General features: G+C 42.9%; 1 protein-coding gene across 1 annotated transcript in view; it reads left to right on the forward strand.

The window, feature by feature from the left end:
* RAPGEF4 (Rap guanine nucleotide exchange factor 4) overlaps positions 1–20,361 on the forward strand; it is a 1,206,373-nt gene extending 1,186,012 nt beyond the window's left edge. The window contains exon 31 of the mRNA XM_086956142.1: positions 15,388–20,361. Within this exon, the coding sequence (XP_086812268.1) occupies positions 15,388–15,515 (128 nt within the window). The 3' untranslated portion in view covers positions 15,516–20,361. The remainder of the gene's footprint in view (positions 1–15,387) is intronic.
* Positions 20,362–20,379: the final 18 nt, after the last annotated feature.

Genomic DNA, 20,379 nt, shown 5'->3' on the forward strand with positions numbered 1-20,379 from the left:
ACCCATTTTGGTGGCAAAGTTGAAGATTGCTGTATTGGCCCGTATAGCCTCTCCTTTAGTCTTCTGAATAAGGGGCCCCAAGTTGAGTTTATCATCCATCAGGACGCCCAAATAAGAAAATGTCGTTGTCAGGGGGACCCTTTCAATGCCTACTTTAGTTCAGTTCATCAAACTTTATTGCAGCTGTTTCAGCCATAAAAGCACATATAAGATTTTGGTAATACAGTGAAATATGATCAATAGCAGCATGAGGGATTTTGCAGTATCATTATATTATTGACTCAAACAATTTACACAGGGATCAAAATGAGATAACAAGGGGATGAGTTGTAATACTTAAAAGTTAGTATAAAACATCATTTAGGATTAAGATCTTATAAAAACTTTAAAAAAATTAGCAAACATTATTAAAAATGCATCCCACATTAATGAGCTAACAATCGCATCTCACAAAGCAGCAGCTAGTGGCTAAATTGCTTTCTTTAACAAAAGCATACGTTTAAGCCACATAGCGAAAAGGAATTTTGAACACGCCACAACATATACTAGTGCAGTATCAGATTTTAGGATCCTTAGACAGTCTTGATCAGTTCTAGTGCCCATATTTATGCACAGTTGGATGATCCATTTGGCCCTAGTCAGCTTATATGCTGGGCAGAATAGCATTACATGGGTCACTGTTTCCTCCTCCACCATGCATCCTGGGCAAAGAGACTTTAAACCCCCAGCCCACTTGTTGGTTACTGCATAGAGCGGGGGTGTCCCATATCTGAATTGCAGATACAGCTTCCTATCTAGAGGCGGCTGGATCTGATCTAAAACTTGTTCGAATTGATACAGTGACTTAAAATCAAAGAACCTGTATGTTAGACTGGTCGTTGCCACTCCTTAGATTAAACTAGCAAGTTTATGGGCCTTCACAGCGTTGGCTAGTAGACTTTTGGAAGTAGCTAAAAATGATTCCTCAGGGGTAGTCCATAAATCCTCCCTACCTATGGCACGAAAGGAGTCCCTGACGAACGACAGCCAGGGTATACGACCTACAGCCCCCAATAATAACAGAACGACTTTCAATTCATCCCTATAGTGCCTCAACTCGGATGCACTCCACACCCGCCACCAATATAACAGCGGTCTTGCCGAAGTTAAGTCCTCTATTGGGAGAATATCCAAGTCCATTCGTAGCGGCACAAGGGGCGTACTTACTGGGAGAGCAAGAATATTTCTAATGAGCTTGTTTTCAGTAAGTGATAAGGCATTAGGGGAACAATGACCCCACAACTCCACCCCGCAAAGGGCAGCAGACCTAGCTTGGACTTTATAAATCTCAAGCAATGGGCGTATGGTCTTTGCCACACAGGACTTATGCACTTTTATTATTCCCTTTATTGCCTGGGTCAGTTTGAGGTTGGCCTTCCCAATTTGGGGGGCCCATCCTTTCTTATCGTTTAATTTTAAGCCCAGATAGTCAAATGCTCTAGTGGTCTATCATCCATCAGAGGATGTGGGCAATTAGTGGTAGTGGCGTTAAATACCATATATTTTGTTTTATTAATATTGACTACCAGTTTTCGCTTTTTACAGACCTGGGCAAACTCATTCAACACCCTCTGCATCCCCATTGATGACTTTGAGAGGAGCAGGGTGTCGTCCACGAATATTAGTTCGGGGAATTTAGATGACGATATTCTCGGAGAGTCCAGGTCCTTAGCGGTAAGCAGATCATCATTTAGACCATTTAAAAATAAAGAAAAGAGGGTCGGGGCAAATACACAGCCTTGCCTGACCCCCTTTCCAACGGGAAAACGCGCTATTAATAGACCATTCTTACCGTATCTTACCCTAGCATATGTATTCTCTTGGAGGCGTTTAAGTTGGTAACAAAGATATGAGCGGAACTCCCATGTCCAGAAGGATGTTCCACATCTGGTCACGGTCCACCATATCAAACGCCGACTTCAAATCCACAAATGTAAGATACAGGGTCCCCCCTTCCAAAACTACGTGCTTCCAGTAGATTAACTGGAGCCTAAACAATTCATCTGTGGTCGAAATTATAGATCTAAATCCTGCTTGCAATGGAGTTAGGATATCTCTGTCTTCTATCCACTCCTGTAATCTGTCCAACAGTATCCTTCCATACATTTTCTGCGTAACATCAATAAGACTGATTGGCCTGTAATTCGCAGGCTCAATCGGTGACCCTTTTTTAAAAATGGGCACAATCTCCGCCCGGAAGGTCATGAAGCATTTCATTAAAGAGCAATAATAAATATGGTGCCCATACTCACTGCTCGTTTTTGAACAAGTCCCCTGGGATCCTGTCCACACCGGGTGCCTTATTAGGCTGCAAATTTGCTAGAGCGGATAGTACCTCACCCATATTAAATGGAGGTATTTCCTGTATCAATTCTAAATTAAAATGATGTTGAGGTGCATTTTTATCATTCATGACAAAGCACAAACCAGAATACAATTCTTTAAAATATAGATACCAGGATTGTTCGTCGATTTTAGGGTCAAAAGTGGTCCTTCCTTCGGTTTTACCGGTATGGACCAAATTCCAGAAAGATCTGCTATCCTTAGTGTCTAGAGCATTCTTAATGGCCTGCCATCTATCTTCCTCCCAATCTAGTTTAGCTTGTTTAGTTATTCTCCTAAAATCAGCCCTTGCTTCCCTGATACAATCCGCATTGTTCCCCTTGAGTGCAAGCAGCAGAACCTTTTTTGCTACCCTGCAATCCCTACCATACCATGATTTTTTATCAGTGCCAGATTTCTGTTTTTGTGAGGTGCTATTAAAAAATCATTCTCCTAGAATCTGAACCATTTTCAGATGTATTTCCCCAAATTTACTATTAGGTCCTAGATTCAGTCTATTCTCCATAGTGCGGCTAGCCTTCTCCAGCAGTGGGGTAATACTTCTATAGAGCTTAGACAAAATTTCTGGGGACTGATTTATTTTTGCCCACCTGATCCGTCTCCCTCCTTGGGCAACTTCCAAGTTACTGCACTGCACGGGCTCACCAAGGATACCCACTCCTGCCAGCTGGAAGTCCAGATTCATAATTAGTGGATTGTGGTCGCTTTCAGGGCGTAAGTTAACTCTAAAATCAACCACATTAAGCCAGACCTCCAGACTAAGCATTAAATAGTCAATTGTTGATACTACATCACCTGACTGAAAGGTGGGATGCCCCGGACTGTCTCCAATAAACCGCTCATTACATGCCCTTAGGGAATAAGTCAAAGTTAGGGTTGTTAGCTGCAAAACTAGGGGTGTCCAACTCCTAGTGGGATACATATTAGGAGAGGGAATTGACCATGCTATATCCTCATCACTACTTATGACTTGCGCCATACCATTAAGGGGCTCGAAGTGGCAATTAAAGTCCCCACCAATTATAAGATGGGTGCCCCCCTCAAATGTACCGAGAAAATTTGTTAGGGCGTCTATAGTAGGGGAGGTGGCACCGTACTGAGCTGGCCTAGAGTAGGCATTAATAACAGCTAATCTGGGGAGGTTGCTGTGTGACAAGAGGATGCACATAATATCTGGAGAATGCGTATCTACACGCCTTATCTTGCATCCCAAATGGGTACCCACCCATATACAAAGTCCCCATGATGGTCTACCCATAGGCCCCTTAAAGGCTGCTTCACAGTAAGCCTCAAACCCCACTCTATACTGGGGATCAGTTTCCCACGTTTCCTGGAATAGGCAGATCTCGTGTCCCTCAATATAGGCCCCCCAGTCTGGTTGGCCCATTTTAGACACCAAACCTGCAATATTCCAGGATAGAATTGTTAAACCTCCAGTAACCAAACTTTTATCCCGGTGGGGGTTTATCCCATGCATCTCAGCCAGTCCCTGGGTGGCAATGCCACTAATTTCCTTAGAACCTTGGACCGGGACGACATGATCGCAATTGGACACATTATTACCTGTGGGGCCCTCCCCTGCCCCAACTGGATTGGGCAATAATAATAAATCATCCGTTATCAACCCCTCCTCAACATCAAAGAGAGTCCGAGAGGTAGAGCCCCCTCCCAGAGCCTCACTGAATGTTAAACTTTGTTTCGGAGGAGCATTCATACTAGTGGACGGGGCAATTAGTAAATCCACCAAATTCTTCCATTGCGCGTGTCGCGGGGCCCCTGGTCGAATCCGATATTATGCCATTCGAATGTAAAGTCTGCGCCTGCGCCCTACCCAAATTAATTTCAGTATTCGCAACACACGGATCACCGTTACTTATGGTACACTCGCTAGACCCCCCCAGAGAGGCGCCGTTCAGTTATGGCAATTTCATGTTGTAGGACAGACGAGGCTCTCGTAATGAATTGGTCCAACGTACCAGCCACGTATCCCACACCTGTAACCTTCTTCCCCTTTTTCTCTTGAGCAGGCATCTTTGCAGACAAGTGTATCAAGTTCTAAATCACTACACCACTTACTTGAAGCAGGTTATGAGAACTGGTGTTGTCAGAGGGGGGGCCCAGCCCGGCCTCCCCCGGCTTCCATCGGGCACAAACGGGCCCGCCCTTGGCCCAGGCTTCGCCTGGCGCGCGCACTCACGCAAACCCTTTGCAGTTCTAGCAATGAGAACAGCGTTGTCCGCGTAAAGCAGGACGGGCAGACCCCGGCTACCCACATAAGGATAATCGGCCCCTGTTGATACCAGCATCCTATGTAGGTCATTTATATAAAGATTGAATAAAAACGGGGCCAGGATGCAACCCTGCCGAACACCCCTCTCTATGTTAAAATCCCTAGAGATCCAAAGGTCGTTGGCGTATCTGACATTAGCCCTAGTATCCCTATGCAGGTACTCGAGATCCAACCAGGTTATCCTCTACCCCCATGGCCCTCATGGATTGCCACAATTTCCCCCGATTGGCACAATCAAAAGCGGAGGATAAATCCATGAAGGCCATGTAGAGTGTACCCTGACGGACGATTGTATATTTCCCCTGGATCAGATATAAATTAAGGCATTGGGATAAGGTGGAATGCCTCGAGCGGAACCCATACTGGATGTCTGTAATTATCACATTCTGCTCCGCCCAGGAGGCTAATCTTTTCAGGATTACCCCACCAATGACCTTGACCATGGAATCAAGAAGGGAGATCGGTCTGTAGCACAAAGTGCTATTTCAGTCCCCCTTCGTAAAAACCGGTACAACCATAGACGTACCTCAGGACACCGGACACCTGACCCTAGCCGCAGCGTTGATCACGCCCGCCAGTACCGTAGCCCATGAGTGTTAGATTTAAAAAGAATACCATCAGCTCCTGGCGCTTTATTGCCAGATAACCCTAAGATGCTCAGCTCCACCTCCTTCTGTTTAAATATTATCGGAGCAGACAGATGACCCCTATCTCGGGGTTTTTCAGGATCCCACCCACCCTTAAAGATAGAAGTAAAATGTGCCACCCATTCACTCTCAATTATGTTAGTACCCAATTCTCCACCCCGTGACTTCTCAAAGAGGGGGCGATTAATGATGCCCCAAAATCTAGAACTACTTACTAAGGTAATGGGCTCTAGTAATTCACACCAAGTTTCCTCTTTCAGTTCTCTCTTCCTAGAATCCAAGGCCTGCTTATATGAGCGGCGTTGGTCACTAATCATGGAGTGATCTCTCGGTGTGATTTTTAAGGCTTCCTTTATGAATCTAGCAGCTTTACAACAAGAGGCATCAAACCATCTGGGTTCAGAGGGTGAAGATCTATGGTGAGGGGCACTCCTACCTTAGAAGTGATTCCATCAAAGGCACTAAGAACTCCCCCGGGACAGGTGTCGGAAGATATACAGGAATCTCAGCTGCACATATAACTTTCACCTCACTATAAAATAGATCTGGAACGATCGGTGTCCACTTTATTCTGCGCCTTCCGTCTGTAGGTTTCATTCTGCCTTGTACCGAAATCCTGTCTTGGCTCAACAGCGACCCCCTCCCAGAAATGCACAGACAGGGTTATGGTCACTGAATGCACTTTCAATAATTGCAAACCTTAATAAATAGCTCTGTAAACCATCGGAGTTCAATATATGGTCAATGAAGGAGTCCCTATACCGGCCTATAAACGAAGGTACACGCTGTTTTCTAAGCGGGTGCAAAACTGTCATTCCTGAGAGCAGGTCAAAGGATTTGAGCATACTGCTTAGGGCGTCCCCCTGTGCCGAGTGCTCAAAATAAAAGCCCTGCATCCTTGCAAACCCCAGCTCCTCCATACAAACAGTTGCTGGGTCACCACAAGGGTGGATATTAAAATCTCCCATTAACATCAGGCTATTTGTGACAGAGCCACGCATCTTCCTTAAGAGAATGCATAGCTGGGTAATTTTACAACCCCCCCTTTAAAGCCATGGAATTATAAAAATTAATAATTCCCAGATTGTTCTTTCCTCTTTTCAAAATGATTGCTTGTATGTTGTTATTAGAGAAAGGGACTAGCTGGATTTTACAAGACACTGCCAATGCTATAAATATGACTAGACCGCCACTAGCCCTGCCATGTACTGTGGTGTTGTTGGGACAAAAAAAGCTTTGTAGCCCTCCAATGATAGGCTGCAATCAACCAGGCAGGTCTCCTGCAAACAAATCACGGAAAATTGCCTGATAAACTGCAGCCACATCGGGTCCCTGAATTTCCCAGCTATGCCTGCGATATTCCATGACACAACATTATAAATGTCCTGATTATGTTGATTTCCCTGAATTCCTACAGATACAGAAGACTTACTCGGGGGGCTGAACCTCTCCAACCCTACCTCATCCCCAGACACAATGTCTTGTGTGGTTATAAAAGATTCCTCACGCCTTTGTGTTAATGCTCCTACTGACGGGGACCTCGAGTGTAGTCAATCACACTCTTCCAGCCTAGAAAGAGCTGAAAACCTGTTAGAGAGCTGAAGCCGGGGAACCGACTGTTTCCCTTCTTGGCTCCCCACGCCTCCCAATTGGAATAAAGAGCTCATCCCCAACGCCACAGTAGATCTTTGAGCCCTACCGTCAGTGGGCAAATTTGAATTCAACCGGCTTCTAGGAACAACCTTGTAGAAGAAACCTAATGGGAGGGCTTTTATGCCAAAGTCACTATTAGAAGAATTAAGGTAGACCTCTCGAAAGATTCTATCCGCAAGGTAGCTGCAGTTAAAATTCACAATAATACAATTGCCTCCTTCGTTTTTCCGCGAGTTCCCTATCCACCCTACTCAGTGCACCGTTAAGATGTTACGTTCTACCATGGGTCCCAATGAGGTATTACAAGATAGCCTGTAGGTTACCTTGTTTTTGAGTTGGATGAAGTTTTCCTGGGATCCATAGGGGAGTGGCGGGACATTTGTCAGAATCACTACCAGGGGCGTAGATTGCGGTGGAAGATCAACAAATACTAAATTCTGATTGGCAGGAGTGGGGGGTCCTTGATGATCAGCTAAGGCTCTTCCTATCCTCTGCGGAGCCTGACCCTGCCCGATATTTATTTGAGCCCTAATGCTATCAGGTCCGTTGCTCACACCATCAGCTACCCCACCTAGATCTTTTGCAGCCACATTTACGCTACTATTCTGAGTGCTAATTTGGGGTTGGCGGGATGCCACTTCTGCAGGTGGTGGAATAAGGCATGACATCGTAGAGGCTACATTTGAATTGGGAAGTACAGAATTAGGAACAGGTGTAATCAGTGAAAACGTATTGAGATCTGCCAAAGTTTTCTCAATATGGTCCAATTTTCCCACAATGGAACTCAACCTATCATCCAACATGCAACTCATGATGGATTTAAATGCTTCCAACATATCCTGGTTGACTCTATTTTCCAGTTGATTGGCAGCTACCTTCTTTTTGGTTACAGATTTAGGGGGTGCATTTGGTTTAATTTTTTTTTGCCTGCCTGTCTATTGGCTTGGACTTCCTTTTGATACTCCCACTTGACCTAAGGACCTCCTTAATATTTCTTATTGGGCCCGCATTGCAGGGTGCTAACCGGAGCACGTCATTCACATTGCCATCGGGCTCCTCCAATCCCATTGGCGGTTCTAATCCCCCGCTCACCTTATTCGCAATGATTACAGTTGGAGAGAGTACTCTGTGACGGGGGGAACCCTGCAGGAGTGATGCGTCTCCAGTTAACTGGGAGTTGTCACTCAGCCCAGGAGATGATAGAGGACTCAGTGGATCATTAACGGTTTCCCTTGTTACAAAGTTGCCCCTCCCCCCGTCTGCAATAGTGCACCTCTTAAGGGAGATCTGGACAAATGCCTATTAACTAATTCAATTTTCCTATCAATCACAGAGGCAGCTCTTATCAGAAAGTCGTCCATGGTTGTGACATTAGCCCTGGTGGCAACCCGCGTCCCCTCTTGACAAACTTGAGTTTTCCTTCTCCCCATGATGACCACTCAGAGTTTACCCCCTGCCCCCACTGAAGATTCACACCCAAACACTCGTGTAATACCTAGCCCCCTGAGATGTAACAGGGACACCACTGAATAGCCCACAGTGCACTTCAGCAAGCAACCCTCTCGATGGATTGACTACACAACAGTCCAGTCCAAATTTGTCTCAACGCAGAATATTACAGGTGGGGGCCAAGAGAGTGGGCCCGACCCGGCCTTTTCTGGTCTTTGACGGGTACGGACGGGCCAACCCTTGGCCCGAGCTTCGCTCCAGGCGAACTCGCGCGGTGCTCCCTGTCAAATTTATATCCCGACTGGCTGAATGGCACAGGTCCTCGGCGGCTCCTCTCGCGAGACCGCACTGCCTTCTGGGGAATGTAGTGTCAGGCAGTCTGCGGTCCGCGATTAGGAGCGTGGGGCGATGATAGCGACTGCACAGCCTCTCCAAAGCAGTACTCGGGCAACACAGCATCGAGGGGCATCAGCAGGGAAAAAAGCAAAGGGCCAAACAGGTAAGAGCGTCCCGCGCCTCGGAGCTCCCTGTCAAATTTGTATCCCGACTGGCTGAATGGCACAGGTACTCTCGCGGCTCCTCTCGCTAGACCGCACAGCCTTCTGGGGAATGTAGTGCCAGGCAGTCTGCGATCAGGAGCATGGGTCGATGATAGCCACTGCACAGCCTCTCCAAAGCAGTCCTCGGGCAACACAGCAACGAGGGGCACCAGCAGGGAAAAAAGCAAAGGGCCAAATAGGTAGAAGCGTTCCATTCCAGCTAGTCAATTTTAATGTAGATGTGTCTGGCAGGGAATTTTAAGAGTTGTTTTCCATTTTAACAGAATTACACCACACATGAAAATAAACATTACTCTAAATTGTGCCTTTGAGTGGTTTGCAGTAAATTCATTCCTGAGTTTCTGAGATAGAAGTTTTTAAGATATTGCATTACAAAAGGGTATCAGACTAACTTCGAATGTTTAATGAGCCAGTGACTTTTTTTTATATCTTGTCCATTAAATTGCTGATTATCTGGGCCCTTGCATCCTCTTAGGGTAATATATCTGGAAAAAACCTTTCAAATGTATTATACATATTTCCATATTGCTCTGGAAGAGGGTGGATTTTTCCCTTCATCCAGGTGTTTTAAAAATCAGATTTGTTTGCAGATACTTAAACGTTTTTGTGTCGATGGCCATTACAGGATTCTAGTCACCAAAGTCTCAGAATCAGAAAAATTGACACACATGATTTTAGGGGAGTAAATGAGCATCCCATTACCTCAGGGCTTATGGGAAGGGGAGGTCCAAAGTGGCATAGCGAAAATAAAAACTTGTCCATATTTCTCACATAAGTAGCAAATCCCAATTTGGCGACTTATAGTTAGAATTATCTGGTTAGCGAGCTGAAAAGAGTGTATAACAAGGTGCGCTTCTTATAATAATTTGAAGTAGGTGGATAAATTGTACAAGAAAGCTATAACTGAAATTTTACAATCTTTAAAGTTTGAGCACTTTAAGTTTGGTTGGTATAGGTAAACAAACTTTTCCTAACTATAACTAAGCTTTAAACTATTTTTTTCATTAAATTTTTATGTTTTTTTTAATAAAAATGTTTTTCAAATCTTAGAGGCCAATGTCATTGAGTGGAGTGCTCTGATGTAGAGTGTTGTACAATACAGTGAAGGTGATTGTTGTAAAGTCTAACGTCAGAGAGTGGAGTATTGTAGAGTGGACTAGAGTGGAGTAGAATAGAGTGGAGTGGCATATCATACAGGGCAGTAAAGTATGATACAGTAAAGTGACATGCTGTCTCATATAGTGGAGTGTAGTACCGTAGAGTAGAGCGGCGAGTTGCACAGCACAATGGATTTTACATGTCGTATAGGAGAGTAGGGTGTCGAAGACTGTCATAGAGTAGAGTACTTTAGATGGAGAAGGGTGAAGTAGAGTATCTTGGAGTATCATCAAGTGGAATGCTGTAGAGTAGAGTGGGGAGAGTGTCTTAGAGTTGAGTGCCGTGTGATGAAGTGGAGTGACGTTTCATAAGGAGGAGTGGCTGGCGTGGCGTGTTAAGTGTCATACAGTTTAGTACGGTGGGATAGAATGGATGGGCATAGAGTGTAGTACAGTGGAGTACAATTTCAGTGTATTGCTCCGCCTTCCAGATAATACAGAGTTCCACAAATTCCACTCCCACACGGTGGCTCAAACGGGGCGAAACAGGAGACATAAAACACAACACCACCTAGAAAAGGGTTCCACTTTACAAAATGCAAAGACCCACTTTTTAGAATAAGGCTTGCGGTTTTATTTATGCAATGCTCTCTAACAGAAAGGCTTTCCCAGATGCTAAATGAACCACATTCAAATGTATATAGAGATATATATTTATATGTAAGCAATAATAACACACTTGGTAAATGCAACAGTTAAATGCATGGACAATAATATGAAATACAAGCAGCAAATAATATGAGATAAAACTCAAGAAAATATACTGGACGTCCTGTAAGAGATCAGAAAGATATATGTACACTAAATACATCAAATTATTACTTTGGATGTGCACCTTGACACACTCAGACATCACAAAGAAAATACCTCAAATGATCAAAGCCACTGGCCACATATCACATTGACAATAATCAAAACTCAACACTTCACCTGGTACAAAAACTGTATCTTAGCCCACTCCAGACCGGGGGATTTAATAGCCGGGGATAAGAGCCTCAGCAACCAGGTTTCCACTGTACCGAAGTAGACACGTCTGTCCCAATTCGGATTCCAAAATCCCGGTTTCTAAGTCAACAACCCTAAGCGTTATGATCTCAAAACACACTGGAAGGTTCGAGAGTCTTCCTCTCTATGCCAAGGAAACTTACTAGAACTGCCCAGCTTCAAGGCAAGCATTCCACGGCAAGAAGGAGTTCCCACGTTCCCTCTACATTCTCACATGTTCCAGCCTTTATCTTGACGAAGCTTAGGAAAGCCTTCCAGGGTACATTGAACAATCTCTCCCCGTACAAACCTTGAACATGATTAACCCAATTAACTTGCAAACACTCTAGAGGACTGTCTGTGCACGCAGAAAAGCTCAAGCAAGACAGAGTCAGAATTCAAGATGACATGACGCCGTGTCAAAGCCAATAGTAAGAACTTCATAATACCTGCCATTGTACAACACAATGGACATTTGTGCACCACTGCTCATAACACTGCACTTTGAGACAAAAAAGTACATTCCACACCATTCTTTCTCTCATGCTTTCAAATGCACATCCATATGTTCTGTTCTTGACAAGGCTGTTCAACTGTGGCAGATCCCACTTCAAAACTACAAGATTACAAGAAAGAAACCTTTAAGGGAAACAAGGCATATGCTGGACATTGTACATTCAGACAAGGATAACATAACACAGCAAAGTCAATTAAAATGATGGTAGTCAAAGGTCATCACAGGATGTCAGACCTTAAGGGTGCCTCTAGCACTACTGTCAGACAGTATAGTGGCGTAGAGTGAAGTATGATACAGTAGTTTACAGTGGGATAAAGTGTAGTTTAGTGGAGTAGACTGGAGTGGGGTACCGAAGCGTGGATTGGCGTGTCATTGATTATAGTGGCATGGCATGCGGTAGAGGAGTGGCGTAGCATGCAGTCAAGCAAAGTGTCAGAACTTTGAGTACTGTGGTGTACAGTAGAATGTAAGGGCATGTTGTAAACTACTGGAAAGTTTTGTAGGCTACAGTAGGGTAGATTGGCATACAGTCTAGTTGAGGTATGTAGAGTGAAGTGGTGTAAAGTACTGTACAGTGTTGTAGAGTGTGGTAGAGTAGATTGGCATATAGTGTTATAGAGTGCAATGGAATAGAATGGCGTAGAGTGGAATTACATACAGCGGAGCCATGCGGTATAGTGTAGTACTGTGTCATAGAGTAGAGTGGAGTAAAGTGGGGTGCAGTGGCGAACAAAGAGTTGCAGACAGTGTTGTATAGTGGACTAGAGTATCTTAGAGTTGCATAGAGTGGAGTATTGTGTTGAACAGTGGCATACAGTAAATTTCAGTGTTGTACATTGGAGTATAGGGTTATAGACAGGAGTAAAGTGTTGGAGAGTGGCATACAGTGTAGTAGAGTGTTGTAGAGTGGAGTTGTATAGAGTACAGTAGTGTATGAAACAGTAGAGTGGTATAGAGTGGATTGTTGTACAGTAGCGTAGAGTGAGGTAAAGTCTGGTCCAATGCAGTAGAGTAATAATGAAGTATGGTAGTGTAGTGTGGAGTTAAGTATAATAGAGTGTATTGGCGTGTCATAGAGTAGAGTGGAGTGCGGTAGGGTGAAGTGGTGTAGTGTAGGTAGTAAACTGTTATAAAGTGAAGTGGGGTCCCGTACAGTAGAGTGGAGTGCTGTGTTGTAGAGTATAGAAAAGTGTTGTCTAGTGGAATAGAGTGTTGTACAATGGGTGTTCAGGCATAGATGGGAGTATATAGTTGGACAGTGGAGAGTACAGGGATAGAGTGGATTAGATTTTCATAGAGTGTAGTAGACTTTTATAGAGTGGAAGAGAGTGTTGTACAGTGGAGCAACATAGAGTGGGGTGGAGTACACTGTGGTGTCGTAGATTGGATTTCCGTACAGTGGAATATCATACAGTTGAATACCCTACAGTGGAGTGTAGAAGTGTGAGTGGCATAGAATGGAACAGCGTAGAGTGGAATGGTGTACAGTGGAGTGGTATTGAGTTCAGTAGGGTATAGTGGATTCGTGTAGAGTGGAGTGATGTAGGTTGTAGAGTTGAGTATACTGTTATAAATTGGAGTAGCATCTCATAAGTAGAGTGGAGTACTGAATTGTACAGTGTTGGAAACTGTCGTAGAGTGGAGTGTTGTACAATAGAAGGCTCGGACATAGAGTTGAGAACACATTTGAACAGTTGAGTGTTTGGGGATAGCAAGGAGTAGAGTCTAGTAGAGTGGCATAGACAGTAGTAGAGTTTGGTAGAGTGGAGTTATATAGAGTGCAGGAGATCCCACTGGGGTTGCGTAAAGTGGAGTAGAGTATAGTGGAGTGGCATACAGTGGAATAGCATACAGCGGAGTAGCGTAGGGTATTATAGCATATAGTGAAGTGGTGTAGAGTGGAGTAGCGTAGACTGGAATGGCATACAGTGGAGTGCTATACAGTGGAGTGGCGTAGAGTGTAACAGCATATAGTATAGTAGTGTATAGTGGAGTTGTGTAGACTGGAGTTGTGCATACCCACACAACCACTAACAAACCAGCACAACCACATAATAACCCATTCACACACCCATACAACCACTCACACACCCACTGTTGGAAATGGGGTCTTTAGTTGGCAGTGGTTTGCACATCCTTTCCAAGTAGGGACCCTCACTCTAGTCAGGGTAAGGGAGTCACACACCCGATTGGTAGTTTAGCAGGAGCAGTCAGGCAATGTGTAACGTATTTGTTCACACACAGTAAAATAGTGAAAACACTACTAAAGGAGTCCACACCAGTTTAGAAAAATTGCCAATATTTATCTGAATAAAACTAGACCAAAACAACAAAAATCCATCATGCTCAAATCTAAATATCACTTTTAAGCAAGTTTAGTCCATAAAAATCAATTGATCCTTTTATTTAATGCAGAGCACTTTTAGATGCGTCAAAAATCGACAATGGTGCATGCGCAGGTGAGGTGAGGTGGCGGAAAAGCAAAGCAATGAGTTGGTTCTTTATTACACAGGGGAGGTGATGCATCAGTACCTTTCTGGCAGGGGAGGTGATGTGTCGGTTCCTTTCTACTAAACGGGAGGTGATGCAACGGTTCCTTACTGGCAGGTGAGGTGATGCATTGGTTCCTTGCTAGCAGGGTAGGTGATGCATCAGTTTCCACAAACATGGCCTCGGTTGCTTACTGCGGTTTTGGTGTTGATAAAGAATGGGCATCCAGGGATGATGTGTCCAAAATCCAGACGCGCTTCGTCAGTGCGACAGTGGCAAAGGAGGTGCTGCGTCCATTCTTCCGCCATGTAGCAGGCGCTGCATTGATTTCACAGCCGTGAAGCAGGTGCTGAGTTGGAGTGGGTGACAACGTGCTCGAAACTCACACTGCAGTAATTGTTCTGACAGTCTATGATGACAAGCTGGGGCCTATGGTGAAAGTCATGGTTAATGTGTCGAGTGAGGACCACACTTCGGGGCAGGCAGTGGTGATGCGTCGATCTTTTACAGCGATGTGCCAGTAAAACAGGCGCTGGGAATCGATGCATGGATTTTCTACTTGCGTGGGTGGCACAATCAATGCTGCGAGCCCACTAGTAGCATTTATGTTACAGGCCCTCGGTTTACAGTATACAATTTTACAAAGGACTTACAAGTAAACAAAATATGCCAATTGTGTATACACCAATGTTACCATGTTTCGGGGAGAAGCACATGAGCTTTAGCTCTGGCCAGCACTGGTAAAGTGCTCAGAGTCTTAAAGTCAATATAAAGAATCAGCAAAAACAGGAGGTAAGAAGGCAAAACTTTGGAGGAAGACCACCCTAAGGATGACAGGTCTAACGCCATGTCTCTCCCTTACTGCTCAGCCAGTGAGAATGGACCACAGGAGTTAAGGTCTCTGTTCTAATGCAATCTTTGAAATACATGACCCATTCACAGCCGAATAAAAAGATTTTAAGTGCCCTCATTCCGGCAACTGCTCTTCCTCAGAAAACTGGGAATGAGAAAACTTTAAGGTGAAGGACAATATGTTAAAATAGGACAACAAAGGTTTAGTGTAAATTCATTGAATTGTTTGTATTGCTCCTTTCCAAAGGTACCTCAATGCCTCAGCTGTGTCTAGTTCATTTATACCTTTACCACCTAGTTTTGTTAACTATGAGCTGACTGGAAATGTGTGGGCTGCCATTCTCTAAAACTGATATCTGGAAAAAAATATGTTTTATTTGTTCTTCAATTGTTTCTCTTTCCTCAGATCTAGATGCAGCACAGGGTAGCAAGAACCACCAGGATGTCCGGAATTACGTGCGGCACCTAAATGTGATTGATAACCAGAGAACATTATCACAGCTATCTCACCGACTAGAGCCACGCCGCACCTAGACCTGAACATCAAATTTAATTAAAAGTTTATTTTCTGCTCAAGAAATGTTGGGGTACACTATTTCTCTATGCAGCTGTCACTGTGAGGGGGTACCATTGTTAAATGTTCAATTTCGTTTCAAGAATTGTTTGAAAAGAGATGCACTAAATGTGATTACATTTCACAGAGAAATGAGATAGAACAATGTTTCCAATAATAAACATCAATAAAAGGGTCATACTTTATATTCTAAACATATTATTATGTGTTTTGGCAGTGGAACTGCAGGAGATAAAAATTATTTCGAGCCACCAGATATGAATTTTCCAAGTGCGCCTTAGTTTCTGCTGATCTACAGAAGTATAAAAGTGGTGGCCTATTTTCTCCACCTACTATCCACCTCATGCTGCTCAGTATGTTTCAGAAGAATACCTTCTCAGGCAACAGTGTGTCATACTAAAATCATAAGGTCCTCTTAATCCTGATCTAGCACCATAGAATATCTTTGTGAATGTCCATGCCTACACAGACAGGGTTTTCAAACCTGCGCGATATTACAAATACCTCTTTTGTGCCTGGTAGATCCCTACTGTGGCTTGTCTAAACCAGAATATCCACTAGGCATAAGACACAAGCATCTTATTTTGCAATCGTCGGTCTGACATGGGTTAACAGAGATTCCCCTACATGAACGTTATTTTTATCTCCTAAACTTGCATTTGATCACTGATTTATAGAGTTTGTTTCTTACCAATCCAGCCCACTAAACCTATCACTGTAACCTGGTCCATCATGTCCAAAGCATCCCCTTACACATTTTTATCTACTAGTTTTAAAGCAGTCCAAGAAACAACATAAATGAACTAAGACTGACCTTTCACGTAAAGTCTTTATTCCATACTGATCCACTCATTTTTGCATCCGTAGGAATGTAGGTTGTATTTAACTGATCATAAATACCAAATAATTGTGTTAATTATTACTTGTAACACACTTGTTGACTCATGGATTGACAGAGCAGTCATTTTTAAAATGTATTTTAGCTGATTTTACACTATCTACCATATGGTCTGATTAAATATTTTCAGTAGTGCTTACAGAGCAGAAAAATCCCTGAATTTTAGAGGATACTGAAAAATATGCTTCCTGGACATTACTTTCCCATGGAGGGATTGAACTGTACTGTTTAGTTTACACTGCCAGTGTTTTCCTTGTGTATTAAATACCACTAAAGAGATATTCAGACTACAGGGTCAGTACTGGGGCATTACCTGAGAAGCTGAACAGAGAATATGTGTTTTTAAATGCCATACAAGTACAGTCTTTGATAAAGAATCTGTATCTTCTAACCAGTAGTATTAAGGATGTCGATATTTGTAACAAACGTGCACAAAGTGCATAGGAATCCGAATGAAAAAGCATTTGCTTGAGCGGTTACACTTTTTCATAACACTTGGGCTTTGTTTTTTGCTCTAGTTTCTACACTTCAGATTTCTCAAATCAGCTTTCTGATAGTGATGACTGATTCTAAGAGTTTCTCTGTCCTCCACACATCTTCGCTAGCATTCCTTAAAGTGCTAGACATTAGAATTATTTTTTAAAAGATTGCAAAGGTGGTAAAGCGCACACACGCTCCGCCCCAGATCAAGTGTCCACGTCATGCCACAGTATGTCGCTGCATGCCAGTTTTGGATATTTTTCTATAAGAAGGACCCCACTGACACAGGACCCTGTACGGTACGGTGATGGGTCGTGAGGTTCATTTTAAAAAGTATTTCAACGAAAGTACTGTCTTCACTTGCTAAGTGCACCTTTCATATTTCTTGTGTGGTTGTTCTTTCGGTGCACATCATTTACATAGAATAACAATTCGCGTCTTTCCATAGAAGGAGGCTGCTTCAGCCAAACAGTGGGCAATGTAATTCTGCAATGCTGCAAGCCCAAACCGAATTTTAGCCACAGGGTTTTCAAGCTGGCCTGCTCCCAGCTCTAGAGATGACAACAAGAGAAACATGTCTGATTGGTGCCCTGGTAGTGGATTTGCCTGCAGAAGAAAGAGCTGTGATGCTTTAAAAAACAGAATTTTTGATATGGCACAAACTCAGGGGGATAAATAGGCCCAAATCAGCAGCCATTCCCCTTAGCTATGGGAAGTGGAAAAGGGGAAGAGGTGGTGGGTGGGCAGGTTCCTTTTCCTTTAGCTCTGGGGAGCTTCTTCTACTCTATGCTGAAGGATGCAGGCAGGTGTTGAGAAGGGGAGAGGGGCTAAACTCAGCAGCAGCATGTAGCCCCTACAGTTCAGCATGTGTCTCTGGGCCCGGAATTATAAGATCCAGAGAGTGACGTAGGTAGGGGGTGGTCCGCAGCCCCTCTGTGCTTCACTGCAGCCGCAGCTGACGCAGAGACTGCCACGTGCGCCCATAGGGCTAGCTATGGGTCCAGAGTTTCCAGTTCCAATAAATCTGGGCCAAGAGACATTGGCAAACAAAGAATGGCCCAAGAGATATCTTCCAAGGAGTACCATTCCAGGTCATTGGTAAAGGGGGCATAGTATACTGTTAGAAGCTAGGTACCTGTAACATTCAATGAAGCAAGTATAAGAAAGTGTTGGAAGTGGATGACCGTTATATGTGAATTTGGAAAATAGCTTTTGTAGTAGGTTTCAAGATCGAAGATGATGCCCTGAAACTCAGCATTCATGACATACAAAAAGGCCGCCAGGTGAAACCACCTTGGGAATAAAACTGAATCATGGAGCAAGGAGGACTCTGGTCAATACTGACAGTAGGAAAACAAGAATGTGAAGTGTGGTGGACTGCTGTGGCATGACAATAGACCTCATGCTGGAAAGGGTGTGGAGATTCATATTACCACCTTTGCTCTCTTACCTTCTGCACAGAAGTTTTTTTGTCCACTAATAGTAGAGGGAGACATGTCCCTCAATGGAGGGAACTCATGGGCAAGGCGCAATCTATGGTCATTTTTATGAATTGCTCTGCACTTTGAAATACATGTAAATACAAAGGTCTACCTGGATTCATGTCATAAAGACTGTTGGTATGAGTCACAAAGGACCTCCGCGCTCATGGCAGAGGCCAGACGGTCATGGGGGAGGTCAGGGCGAAATCTTCACAGTGAGAATTCTCACTGTGAAGATTCTGTCCCGAGTGTGGAGACACCCCCATGAATGCAGGGCCTCCACCACGAGTGCTGAGGCCCTTTGTAAATCAAGTCCTGTATTTATTTGAATATATTATAGATATTGTGCCAAATAATTTATTGTATTTATTTATTTTAGCATGTAATTTGAGTACAGTTATCATTCTTTTGACTAATGGATGCATTTTCTTTGTATGTACCATATGATATCTATGTTGTTTCAGGAACTCCGTGTGTCTTCTGTAAATATACATAGGTACAAAGAATAAATGTATTGCTGGAATACCAAAGTATTATTGTCTTTATTAATTGTAAACTGAATTATGAGCAGCTGGTTAACTCTGCTATCATATTTATTTTGTGTTTCTCAGCATGCAAAATCATAGAATATTAATGAAAAATACTACATCTTGAAAAGGTAATTAAAAATTCTAGTCTCGTTATAATTCCTTTATTTGAGTCCTGTAGTTAATAAAGACCAGTTAAGAAAGGCCTATAACAATCTCTGCTAGAGCCGAAATCGCCCTTTCCAAATTAAATTATAGCTCTGTGAAAAGAGGAAAAGGACAGGGCCTTTTTTTTCTTTATTAGATAAAATAGCATAAAGCTGCTACACTGTGCAAATACACTAGCAAATAGTGCTAACTTAAATACTTGCTGTAGAGACTTTTACAGCATCTTTAAAAAAAAAAAAACAGGACTTACATTTAAACATTTCAGATTCAGGGACCCTTAAATAAAAATGCCCAGAATGGACTTTCTAGATAAACCTTTTAAACAAAGGAACAATAAGATAATTATTCATATGAAAAGGGTAAAAGCCCGAAGAGAAACGGCTTCTTGCCAAATGTAGGTAATTTAGTGACATTTGCAGAAGCATGTTGGGCTACATTAGTTAAAGAGTACCATGTGTTCATGTAAGTGAAATTACCTAATGTCTATGCTATCTAACCCTGTGAAGGATCCACATAAATAACTGTAGTCAGAATTCAAAATCTCCACCTATTTTTTAATTATTTTGTATTAAAAAATGTTGTCTAGAATTCAAACACCAAGGCTCAGACACACAACCATGGAATGTCTGTAACATTAAACTTGACATCGTATCTATAATGTAGAATATGAACTATGGTTGTTAAATTTGACTTTATGGGTCATCAGATGATAAAAATGTGGACCCTTTTACAAAATCCTGGATTCCAGAATGTCATTTTGTTTAGTGTCACATCTGCTTTAGATAGCCATTGTGGCATCATTGACAAATGACATTTGAAAGAGTGCAAAGCTCAAGAATATGCACACTCATTTGTTTGTAGACTACCCTCACTTATCAACACATAGAAATGTCAATTTCTGTTATGTACATGTCACACATAAATATAGATAAAAGATGGAGTAGTCAACCTCTTTTTCACTTTGACACAGTGTTAGAGCCACTTGCCTTGGAAAGTCTTCATCAAAATGATATAGATGAAGTTTACTCTTATTGTAAAATGATAATGGTGAAGTATATGCAAATTTCCTGATATAGATCCTGTTGATCCCAACCAATTATATTACTTTTGTTGAAATTTGTTTAAATATGTTTTTCCTACATTGTAACGTGACTGAGAGAAAACAAACCTTTAGGTAGTGCATAATAAGTCGGGCTATCTTTAGAGTGAATGCTTTTTTTAATCATGTATTTTACTTTTTCTATTTGTGTATGTCAGCCACATTTTATAT

Source organism: Lissotriton vulgaris, chromosome 2_1, assembly GCF_964263255.1.
Source record: "Lissotriton vulgaris chromosome 2_1, aLisVul1.2, whole genome shotgun sequence".
Lineage (NCBI taxonomy): Eukaryota > Metazoa > Chordata > Amphibia > Caudata > Salamandridae > Lissotriton > Lissotriton vulgaris.